Here is a 12,164-nt window from a genome sequence, read left to right as displayed (position 1 = left end):
AACAGCAAATGCACACTGGTTTTGAAAAAAGATATAAGACAATGTGTATGAGGCTCTGGTGTTAAAATACCATTGTTCAGTCCTGCTAACCCCAAGTCCCTCCCCACATGACCTCTGCAGCTTAAGGAAATCCTCAAACTCTGGGGGGTGGGGCATGGGGAGGGGGTTTGCAGCCCACTGGCTGCTTGGTCTGCTGCCCCCTTCGAGTGTCAGGCTCCAGGTAGGATGTGGTCTTCATAGTTCAAAAACATGCCAGCCACACGCCTGGATCATCAGTCCCCACCCCCACCCCATCCTAGCTCTTCTGCCTGGAAACCTGCTCTCCCCAAGCCGAGATCACAACCTCCTTCCAGCACCTCTGGCAGACTCCCACATCCACCTGCCCCATCTTCCTTGTTCCCAGAGCCCTCCTTCATCATGGTCCCTGTCGTTACAATACGTCATGTCGCCCTTAGTGATACTAAGTGTTGTGGGTGTTTATGGAATGTCTGCGATGGGCCCAGCTCTGGGGTGGGTGCTTTCCATATTTTGTGATTTAGTCTGGGGCAGGGGTGTGCAAAAGTATACAGGACTCCCCCCCCCTCCCCCCCAGTGGAGGAGGAGCCCCAGGGAGAGGCTGTGGATGGGGGCAGTGATGTGAGGAGCAGGGGACTGTGTGATTGGTCAATGGCCATTCAGTGGCATTGGACGGTGGCAGGGGTGAGGGTTGGGGGTGCGATGCAGGAGGGACAGCCAGGACTGGGTGGGTGAAGCCCTTGAAAGCATATTATGCTGGGGCCCCTGGCCCGGTGCGGAGTGGGGTATGGAGGGATCTCAGGCCGAGGAGTGGTGTGCTGGGATTTGTGTGTGTGAAAATACGCCTCTGGCTGCAGAACTTGGAGAGGATGTCCAGCTGCAGGGACAGTAGTGGGGACAGGGGACAGTGGGAAGGACAGTAGGAGCCCATTGATTGGAAGTGAGGGGCCTCAGGGATGGGCCTGGAGGGGGCTGGTTTCTGTAGGATGAGCTGATGCTCCAGGGACTCTGGCTTCGTGATATTTCAGAGTTTCCTCCCTCATCCCTGCAGCTAACTAGCTGGATAAGGGGGGACACCACCACCACCCAGCTTGAAACCTCCATCTCCTCCTGTGTAACAAGCTTGTGTTCAGTGGGTGACCCCCAGGGCCCTCCTAGGTCTAACGGGCTGCTTGGCACTTTCTCTGCAACCTCCTCTTCTCTCCTCCTGGCAACAGCCTGCCCCCCTGAGGGGCTGCTGAGTGAAGGAGGGGTGCAGGGGGAGAACATTCTCCAAGAATCCAAGTGTGTGTACCTCTTGCATTTTGCCCCCTCTTGCCCTTACCCAGAGAGGCTGGCCATCTGCAAAACATGATTTTCTCTGTGTCTGTGTCCATCTGTCTCTCTCTCCCTTTCTCCTTTTTTATGCCTCTCTTCTTCTTTTGTGTCTGTGTCTGCTTCTCCCCTTCTCCCTCCCTCTCCTTAGGCCCCCTCTCCCCTCTCTGTCCCCCTCCCCATCTCAGGGACCCCAGTGCCCAGAGTGCAGGCTCCAGCTCTCTGGGCTGAGTGAACCCCAAGGCAGGAGGGGCTGGGATGACTGCCCAGAGTTCGGCAGAGTCTTTCTCCGCTCCTTGGGGCCACACAGATGTGGCAGGGCATGGATGAGGCAGGCTCTTGGGGGCCTTTCCCTCCCCAGCAAACAGCAGGGCATGCAGAAATGTGGAGCCCTGCCTCCTGCCCCTCTCCCTGACGGCTTCTTTAACTGCAGATTGCACAAGCACATGTCATAGTGGGCAGTGGGGTGGAGAGAAGAATAAATAGCTTATTCTCCAAAGCCTCGACCATTGTCTGGCTCCTCAGAGTCTCTGAGGGTCCCATGCGTACCCCAGATGAGCTGCTATTATGGTGAACCCTCAAAGGAACAGGATTGAAATGCTCCACACAGATGCAATGGAGCTGGGTCCTGCGTCACAGAGGAGTGGAGAGGGGGCCCCCTGGTGGTGGAGTTCAGCAATTCTGCTCTGGCCCTCCGCTTGCATCCCTGATTGTAATCACCTAGAAGGCCCTCCCTGGAGGCTGCTGGAGCAACCATCTCTAGTTTCTCAGGCAGATCCCATGCAGATTCTTAAAGGCTCCTTCCTAGACACAGAACTCCTCTCTCTGGGAGGCATTGTGCTAAATGGAATTTTCTCCACCTACCTACTTTTGCAGTGCACCTTACAGACTAACTTCTTAGGAGACCTACATCTGGAGTCTAGACCAGGTCTTTTCCGATGTGCATAATCTTTGTTTCTTGATAAATGTGGTGCTGGGTTGACTCCACCACGTAACAGAGAAATGGACTCTAGGTCTCACAATGCACCAAAGCTGATTTTTTTTTAATTAACATATAATGTATTATTTGCCCCAGGGGTACAGGTCTGTGAATCATCAGTCTTGCACAATTCACAGCACTCAACATAGCACATACCCTCCCCAGTGTCCATCACCCAGCCACCCTATCCCTCCCCTCCCACCCCCCAGCAACACTCAGTTTGGTTTCTGAGATTAAGAATCTCTTAGGGTTTGTCTCCTTCCTGATCCTGTCTTGTTTCATTTTTTTCCTCCCTATCCCCTACAACCCCCTACTCTGGCTCTCAAATTCCTCATATCAGAGAGATCATATGATAATTGTTTTTCTCTGATTAACTTATTACGCTAAGCATAATACCCTCTAGTTCCATCCATGTTGTTGCAAATTGCAAGATTTTGGGGTTTTGATGGCTGCATAGTATTCCAGAGTATATATATACACATCTTCTTTATCCATTCGTCTGTTGATGGCAAGAGCTGATTTAAACTACTGTAACCCCTCCGCCAAGTTTCTAGTTCTCTTTCTTCTCTGAGAAACTGTATGTGTCCTTGTGTAACCCCCATATGTGTTTTTCTCTTGCTGTGCTCATGCTGAAATGCATTTTGGCAAAGATAAAATGCCATCCCAGATGGGAAGTTCGTTGTCTGTGTCATGGGGCACTTTGCTGATGGAATGCAGGACTGCATGCCTTGAAATTGGACCCAACTCGTGGGTCAACATCTGTGTCCCAGGCTCTGCTCTTCAGCTCCCAGACCCCACTCCTCGTTGTCCCATGACATGGGGCAGTCCGTGGGCCTCCAAGACTGTGGGTGAATATTTCCTTGTGGGCAGGGGCCAGTGCTAATTTGCAAGGGTAAGATACTTCCTGCGGTTTCACTTGGCAAGTCCCAGGATGGACTCTAGCTCAGGAGATGATATTCCATTTCTTGTGACCCCAGCGGGGAGTTGGGGGGTGGGTTGTTGTACCTTTTCTGAAACTGGAGTTTTACCTTTTCTGAAACCTGATCTCCAGGAACAGGAATAGGTACCAGGCTGGCCTCATTTTAATCCACCTTAAAAGCCTCAGAAACCTTTGTGCATGGGACAAGGAGAGAAAAGGGGAGGAAGGGTGGCTTCTCAGCCCATCGTGTCCCCCCGCAAAACTTGTTGTCATTGAGCTGCCATTGATTGGACTCCTCCTCTGGGCCTCATTGATTTTCTCAAACAGCCCTGTGAAGGAGAAGCAGCATGGTTCCATTTTATAGATGAGGAAACGGAGGCCCAAAGAAATATCATGGAGTTGGAAACACAGCAGGTATCTTGAAGGCGTCGTCTGAGAGCATTTCTGCTTGGCTTTCAAGATGCCATCCAAGTGCCCTCACTCCTGGGAGAGCAGGAGGCCCAAGAACTCAGTCTCTGGCACCTAGATGGCTTGGGTTTGAATCTTGGCTTCACGTCTCCCTCCCTCGCTCTAGAGCCTGGGCAAATTCTTTGATCTCCCGGTGCCTCAGTTGTCCTTATCCATAAAAATCTCTCCTAGGATCAATGCAAGCATGGAGTTGCCCAATTACATGAAAGGCTCAGACCAGTGTCCAGCAAACCATTGGCACCAGAGAAACATTCTCCTGCAACCCACAACTTCTGTCAGGTCTTCGGCTTTTGAAAGGAAAATCTGATCTTGTCCTGCTGTCTTTGCTTAAATCCTTTCTCAGGGCTTCCCAATCTTTGTTGTCTTAGTGCTGAACTCTCCATCATGACCGCTACAATCCGATCTGAGTTTACATTCCCCTCTTTTCCCCCTCAGAAGTCATCCATGTGACACATTTCTTCCGACGCACCCCAGGACCTTTGTATCTGCTATTCCCCCACACCTTTCCCTTCCTCTCTTGGGCTAGTCATTCCTTCTCATCCTTTCCATGTCACTTTATACCCCTTTCCCTCCAGGTTGCACCTGTGTCTGTTTCACAAGTCTCTCACCATCTGGGACCAGCAGCCTTGTAGTACACGTCCTCACAGTAACGGCAGAGCACATAAGACTAAAGGAACATGAGATGTGCCTGGGGGCTATGCTAGAAAACCACTTCTGTCCTCATTGCCCTGGCCAAAGAGAGTCATAGGGCCATGCCTGGAGACATACACTCCACCCAAAGAGGACTCCCCCAGTGCGTCCCTCTCCAGTGCTTCTTGGGGCTCCTGGGCACAAAATCCCAGCCACTTCTGTGGCACGGTGGCTCATTGTGGTCAACGAGGTCATGATCTGCATTACCTGACTCCCAAAGATGGCAAGACCCATGAAGATTTTTGCAGATTTTATTCCCACCTGCCAGCACAGTGCCTGGCACACAGGTACTCAGTAAACATGGGAAGAAACAAGTGAATGCATCAGGCTTCCTGAGTTAGCCTGGGGGACTGGGCGGGACTCCTGGCCCTGGGCTCACTGCTCTCTATCTCCCTCCTTTGACTGGAGCAGGGTTCAAAGGCGAGCGGGACCACTGGCGCAGCGGCAGGACCATCTGCATCAAGACGCACGAAAGTGGCCAGAAGGAGATTGAGGCCTTCGATGCTGCCATCCTGCTCATTCGTAACCCCTACAAGGCGCTCATGGCCGAGTTCAACCGCAAGTACGGCGGCCATATCGGTTTTGCTGCACACGCCCACTGGAAGGGCAAAGGTACTGCAGGGATGGGGGTGAGGGGCAGGCTGCCATGCGGGGGTGGGCGGTACAGCTGGTGCTGGGTGCTGCCAGGGATCCAGAAGGGTTCCCCGTGGCCTCCAGCCCATGAGCTGCACCTGCTGGGAGTCTGATGGGGTCACAGGCAGCCGTCAAGGGCATGGGCTCAAGAGCGAGACTCCGTGGGTTCAAACCCCAGCTCCACCATCTTCTGGCACTTCGGCTTGTCCTGCCTATACAATGGGGTTAATAATAGTGGGGCTATAAGAGTTTAACCCTTTAAAAACACTCAGTAATTATGGAAATGGAGATCCTCATGTAATTGATATGGGATGGCTGGACGCAGTTTCAAGAGCCCTTTCCTGGGAGTCGGGAGACCAGAATCCAGCCCCATGGTCAGAATCCAGCCCATGGTCAGTGGCTGATGGCCAGGAGGTCACTCAAGAGCCCCCTAAGAACTCACAGAGCGTCATTTCAATGAACCACCTCCAGCAGCTCTGGGTTGTGAGGCTCAGAGAGGGTAAGTGACTTGTGCCAGGTCACACAGCTGAGGAGTAAGTGACTTGTGCCAGGTCACACAGCTGAGGAGTGACGATGTTGGCCCCACAGCCGTGAATCTTAATATGATCGGGGTTTGAGATTCACTTCTGGCACTTAGTAGATGACAGCCCTGTGGATAAAGATCTCAGTCCAGAGCCAGTGGCCCACGATCGTGGTGAGAGCGTTGAAGTCAGACCCACCCTTGAGCATCTTAAAAATCTTTAAGCCCTCTGGCTCTTAAAATCCCATATCCAAGGCATCTGGGTGGCTCAGTCGTTGAGCGTCTGTTTTCGGCTCGGGTCATGATCCCAGGGTCCTGGGATCGAACCCCGCATTGGGCTCCCTGCTCCGAGGGAGGCCTGCTTCTCCCTCTCCCACTCTCCCTACTTGTGTTCCCTCTTCCACTGTCTCTCTCTCTCTCTCTGTCAAATAAAAGCTTTATATAAAAAAAAAAAAATCCCATATCCATTATCACCCGCATCTCCATCACTGTAAGGAGAGTCTTGAAACCCATAATTAACCCCGTTTTAGAGATGGGATGAGCCAAGTTCAGAGAGGTGAAGAGGCTTTCCCTGGAGGTAGTGGACCTGGGGTTTGACCCCACACAGTCTTGCTCCTGAACCCAAGCCCTTAACCACTGAGCTATGATGATGGATGGGATAAAATGTTGATGGAACAGTGGGGTCAGTCAGTCCAGTTGGTGCTCCGTAAAGGGGAGCTCCCTCCACCTTAGCCTCCAGGAACCAGGCTGCTTCAGCCTCAGCCTTGAAGGGGTGCTCTCCACTTCACCCCTCCTAAAGCTGCTCCAAAGCACCCCCACACACTGTCCCCCACCAGAGGTGTTAACGCGGCCATCCTGTGGTTAATGATGTCATTCCTTAAAACCCCTGGGCCTGTCTGGCCAGCGGGGCCCTGGCTTCCCAGTTCAGTCCAGGGGGTCCTCTGTCCCTCCCCTTGCTTCATTCCCCCTCTCAGAGGGTGGAAGCTTAGGTGGTGACATTTGTTCCACTGTTCCCAGAAGAGGTTTCTGATTCATTTGTGGAACGGTTGGAAATGAACACTCAAGGCCAGGCTGAGAAGTCTGCAGGGGCACTTGGCAGAGGCCTGGCTGAGCAGAGACTTTGCCAGCCCAGCTGGAAAGGACCTGGGGGCGACCAAGCCCAGGGATCCTCAGCCCCTGCCACACAGCAGCCACACCTCCCTGGAGGAGTGGGGACAAAGGCCAGTGCCCCGACCACACTGGGACCATTGCTGGAATGCAACCTGGGCTCCGGTGTTTTTTTTAAAGCTCTCGCTGCTTCTAGAGTTCAGGTAGGACCCCAAACCTCGATTGACCCTCTATTGATTAACAGGGAAACTGAGGCCCAGAGAGAGGCAGGGACCTGCCAAGGTCATTCGGGCACCCAGGGACAGGAGTAAAATCCAACTGTCTGCCTCCCAGGCTTCCTGCTGCCCCCAGGGGGAAGAGCGGGGACTCCATGGGGCAGCTCCCAGGGCTAATTTCTTTGCATTCATTAGGTCATTTAAACCTAATTCCCAGAGGAGGTAAGAAAGGCTGCTGGTCACTGCAGCATTCCATTGCACAGGTGAGAAAACCAGCCCAGGAAGGGAACAGTCACGGTGCTGAGCGAGCTTGACCCCAGGCATTGGCTCCCAAGCTGTCTCTTACCTAGGGGTGACCCTGGCTTTGTGATGAGTTTACAGCTTGCCTGGCTTGGCACCTGGTCTCAGGTTCAGGCAGTTCCAGTTCCCAGGAGCTGCCTGGCCTCTTTTTCCTCCCTCGGGGCAGCTGGGAGCTTGCAAACCGAAGGTTAGGGAGGAGTCAGGACGTGCTGAAGCACGAGACTGCAGGGCAAGGGAGAGAGAAGGTTCCAGCACACGCATCTCCTGGCAGGGTGCCTGGGGTCCCCACAGTAGCCTGGGATGGGGAACCTTCTCCCTGCATCCCCTCCCGGGCCTGACCCAGGTCTTCAGGGCTCTGGGAGCCTTCCCCCAAAGAACCCCTTTCTTTCTTTGCTCTTAGCTTTCCCATTTGGCCCCCGCAGGCACTTGAGTTGAGACCCTGGCTTTAGAGTGCCCATGCCAGCCATGCTGGAACACGTAGCCTGGGGGAATGGGTTAGAAGCGCATATCCTCCAGCCCCACACCTTCCCACCCCACAACCTGCTGCATCAGAAACTCAGAGGGGGCCTGGCAATCTGTGTTTTCCCAATCCCTCCAGACGTTTCTGATACACACTCCAATTTAAGAGTTAACACCTTAAACCCTTGCTGCTCCAGGTGGGGTCTCCATAGCAGTGCCTTGACCCCACCTGGAAGAGGGTTTAGAAAAGCCCAGCTCTGCCCTCAGGATCCCTGAATGGGAATCTGCACTTGAAAAAGATCCCCGCCACACACCCCGCCCCCGTCACCTGAAGCTTCCAGTGCACTTGAATGTTTGGGCATCACTGCCTAGTGTGGGAGGGTTCCCCACCTCCCCCAAAAGCAGAGGTCCCCGTTGGGGAGCAGGTCCACCCCTCCCTGCCGGTGCCTGCTTTTCCATGTAGAGCTGGAGCAAGGCTCTTGCAACCCTCCCTGCGCCCCCCATTTTTGGTTCCATAATGTTAATTTTACAGTCTCCCTGGAGTGGGTCCAAAGCAAAGTTTTATGTGATATGATTACACAAGGTGAATTGTCCTAGATCCGTTTAATGAAACAGACTGTGTTTAATGATTCCGCAGGGAATTAAGTGCAGTTAAGCTATTAATCAGGCCCCGGTTCCTCCCCCTGGCAAGAGGCGGGAGCTCCAAGGGTGACTGTTTTGGCAGAACCGGGGCCAGGACCCATGGTCTGGGGCTCAGGGTGCCTTTATGACCCACTGGGACGGGGATCCTGTGCTCATCAGGGCTTTGGTTTGTAATTTTTATTCTTTTTAGTGAAGTAGTTCAGGAGCTCCCAGGAAGGAATCTGGGGGAGTAGGTGAGCAGCTATTGCTGAAGCAGTCTGGGGGCGGGGTTGCTCAAGCCTTGTTGGTGGGAAGCGCTGACCTAGCTGATGGGACATAAGGGGGTGCGTCTTGGTGACGCCAGGGCGCTTACCTCCAGAATCCTCGTACCAGCAGCTGACATTGAAGGAGCCACTGCTGGGGCCCAGGGCTGGGGTCCTTGCCCCTCTGCTTCCATTCCCTCTCACGTCCAGGATGCAGGTCTTAGCACAGTTCTTTCACTGATGGGTAAACTGAATCTTGAGGCGACCAACCAAGGTCCCCACGCTGCCACAGCTAACAGAGAGAGGAAGGGGGTTGTGAACACTGCCGTCTGCCTCCAAAATGGTCTGTGCCCAGACCCTGAGCCTTAAACGACCCCCGAAGAAGCACCCGAGGCTGGGACCGCCCTCTGCAGGCCCTGACCACCCTGCAGATGGGTCTTCCCTCTCCTTTTTTGGGGGGAGCTTGTGCAGCAACCCCCCCCAGCAAATACCTGAGATGGTTGGTCAGAAGTAGCCCAGCCTAGAAATGTGATCTGCTCGCTCCTGGGCAACTGAGTCCCACCTTCCTCCTGCTGGGCTTCTACGGTAAGAGCAGCAGGTGTCCGGACCCCGCAGGGATATGTGCGGGGGTGGGTGGAGGACTCAGGAGGGGGCAGACTCCCAAAAAAAAAAAAAAAAAAAAGAAAAAGAAAAAAATTACAACAGACTATGTACATGCTCTATGTTCCTCTAATCACTCAGATACATCTGGTCTTAACCCATTACAACAGTGTGGGCCCAATTAGCCAGACACCTTGTAAATCATCTATCCTAAAGATAAAAGATATCCTTGTCCCCAGCATTCACATTTCCCTAGTAGCAGCGGTGTTCTGGGCGCTGGGGGAGCAGGAGGCTCACCACGGGTCGGATGGGTTTTGCGAAGGAAGAGGAGCCCTTTATCATGTCACAGTTTGGCGGTGAGGAATTCCAATGTAGTTCAACAGCCGTTTGTTGAGACCCTGCTGCGGGTAAGGCAGTGGGAGGGAGTGGGGTGAGGCTGCTGGTGCCTGGGAAAGATTAGGACCTGGGCCCTGGCTGTGTGACCTTGGGCGGGTCGCTTCCCTTCTCTGAGCCTCCTGTCTCCTCACTGGTGATACAAGTCAGCAGTAGCCCTTTCCCTTCAGGGTACACTTTAGGATTAAATGAGATTGTAAGTACCCATCACCCAGCAAAGGAGGAGGATTTAGTTGTCAAGAAGCAACTGGGCTCCCCCAGCCCAGCTTGGGAGACTGATAAACCCTCGTTCAAAAAGCAGATCCCTTGGGGTGCCTGGGTGGCTCCGTGGATTAAAGCCTCTGCCTTCGGCTCGGGTCATGATCTCAGAGCCCTGGGATCGAGTCCCGCATCGGGCTCTCTGCTCAGCAGGGAATCCTCCTTCCTCCTCTCTCTCTGCCTGCCTCTCTGCCTACTTGTGATCTCTGTCTGTCAAATAAATAAAATCTTTTAAAATAAATAAAATAAAAAATAAAAATTTAAAAACAGATCCCTCTGGGGGGTGCGGGGTAGCGTTGCCTCTGTGAGCAGCAGGGGGTCTGGCTTCCGGGTTTCAGAGCACCTGCCTGTGACTGTCCAGCGGGGGCTCAGAATCCCTTTCTCCCTTCCCAATGTTCTCTGTGACCGCCCCCCTCCTCTACAGGGACTTCTCATTCTGTCCATTTCCGCAGCCCCACGGCTGGCTTGCAGCTCTTTGAGATTCTCTCTGGGGCTCCCCAAGCAATCAGCCACATTCTGGTGTAGCCTGTCTTCAAGCCAGACCACCCCAACACACCATTCCCTGTTCATGACAGTCCCCCCGCTGCCAGATTACTGCAGTAAGGTAATAAACTGAAAACAAAAACAAAAAACCCAAAACAACAACAAAAAAAACCATGATGAAAAGTAGAACAGTAAGGCAAAGATGACGAGATAGAATCTGACTTAAACTATACTCCCAGCCTGGTCTACTGGAGAGAGACAATATACACATGGGGGTTGTGGAGGGGGCAGTGAAGCCCAGAGGCAACACCAGCCTGGGCCTGGGGAGTCCGGGGAGACAAGGTCCTAGCTCAGAACAATGACAGGAAGAGAAACAGGCAGCATTTACTGAGCACCTACTGAGTATGGGGTGCCGTGCTAAAACCCTCAGAGACTGTTTTGTTTGTTTATGGGCAGTCACTTTTTTGTTTTAAATTCAAGTTAACACATAGTATAGATTATTAATTTTGGGTAGAATTTAGGAGTAATTCGTTGCATATAATACCCAGTACTGATTCTGTCAACTGCCTTCCTTAATGCCCATCACCCAGTTACCCCATCCCCCCAGCCAAATTTCATATGCTTTTATCCACTTCTCTATTCAAAGGTCCTACTATCCTCCTGTGAGTATATAACATTACTAAACAGGACAACTTGATCGTTCAAAGCCCAGAATTTGAAACCAGACTGTTTGGTTTCAAATCCTGGCTCTGCCATTGCATGGCTGTGTGACCTTCAGCAAGTTACTTGACCTCTCTGTGCCTCACTTTTGGGTTCAAGGAAGAGAACGGTTGCCGTGAGGAATAAGCAAATTACTAGCTACACTAATACAAACGTATATAAAAACACAATAACATGCATTTATGGAGAAGGCTGGGGCGGCCATGCAGGAAGCACCTAAGAGGGGTTATGGTTCTCTCCAAAGACAAGGAAAGGCTGAGAACATTGCAGGTAGCAGCAACATTATGGAGGTGGGAGGGACCGGGCCAGTGTGGGATCTGAAGGAGCGAAGGGCGTTGCCGTAACTGCCTTGATCCTGACCCTGGTCCTCTGGGCGCCCCTCCCCTTCTCTGACCCTGCCCTGCCTCCTCTCCCCAGAGTGGCCGGAGTTTGTGAGGAACTACGCCCCGTGGTGGGCCACTCACACGCTGGATTGGCTCAAGTTTGGCAAGAAGGTGCTGGTGGTGCACTTTGAGGACCTGAAGCAGGACCTCTTCGTCCAGCTGGGCCGCATGGTGAGCCTGCTGGGCGTGGCCGTCAGGGAGGACCGGCTACTGTGCGTAGAGAGCCAGAAGGACGGCAACTTCAAGCGCTCGGGCCTCCGAAAGCTCGAGTATGACCCCTACACGGCCGACATGCAGAAGGTCATCTCGGCCTACATCAAGATGGTGGACGCGGCCCTTAAGGGGAGGAACCTCACGGGCGTCCCTGACGACTACTACCCCAGATGATGCCTGGGCTGGGGACGAGGGGGTTGGGAGTACCCACCCAGCTGGGGTCTCGAGATTCTCCTCCCTTGGGGAACCTCCCCCCAACCTGTCCTCTCTTTCTGGTTTGGGGACAATCCCCTCAGTGTTGGCCCTCAGTGGAGTTTCCTGCATGACGAAGGAAGCTCAAGGGAAGAGACCGTGGGGGAACTCACCACCCAACTCCCTGCCCCCCTTGGAATTGGGGCTGCTGGTTTGGGGCACTCGAGCCCCATGGACCCTTGCCTGTCTCCGGTGCCCCAGGCCCCACCACTCAGGATCCTGCCTGTAGGGAGCGAGGGCTCACAGTGTCCCCAAGAAGCAGGTGTCCCACTGCAGAAATCAAAGATGTTGATTCGAGAGCTAAAGGGATGGTCAAGGGAGAAAGTGGCCCCGGGTGCTCTTCCCTTCCGGGCTGAGCG

At 53.4% G+C, this 12,164-nt stretch overlaps 1 protein-coding gene across 3 annotated transcripts in view; it reads left to right on the top strand.

The window, feature by feature from the left end:
• Positions 1-11,844, top strand: part of WSCD2 (WSC domain containing 2) — a 114,395-nt gene extending 102,551 nt beyond the window's left edge. For 2 of the 3 annotated variants that reach the window (XM_032847396.1, XM_032847397.1), the window contains exons 8-9: positions 4,797-4,997; positions 11,375-11,727. In XM_032847396.1, coding sequence (XP_032703287.1) covers positions 4,797-4,997; positions 11,375-11,727 — 554 coding nt within the window. Of the gene's footprint in view, positions 1-4,796; positions 4,998-11,374 lie in introns of all 3 variants that reach the window. The other variant, XM_032847398.1, reaches the window with a different exon arrangement.
• Positions 11,845-12,164: the final 320 nt, after the last annotated feature.

This window comes from Lontra canadensis, unplaced genomic scaffold (assembly GCF_010015895.1).
Source record: "Lontra canadensis isolate GAN:19392208 unplaced genomic scaffold, GSC_riverotter_1.0 scaffold187, whole genome shotgun sequence".
In the NCBI taxonomy this organism is placed as follows: domain Eukaryota; kingdom Metazoa; phylum Chordata; class Mammalia; order Carnivora; family Mustelidae; genus Lontra; species Lontra canadensis.
The sequence above is the reverse complement of the archived record's forward strand: the minus strand, read 5'-3'. Positions and strand labels throughout refer to the sequence as shown.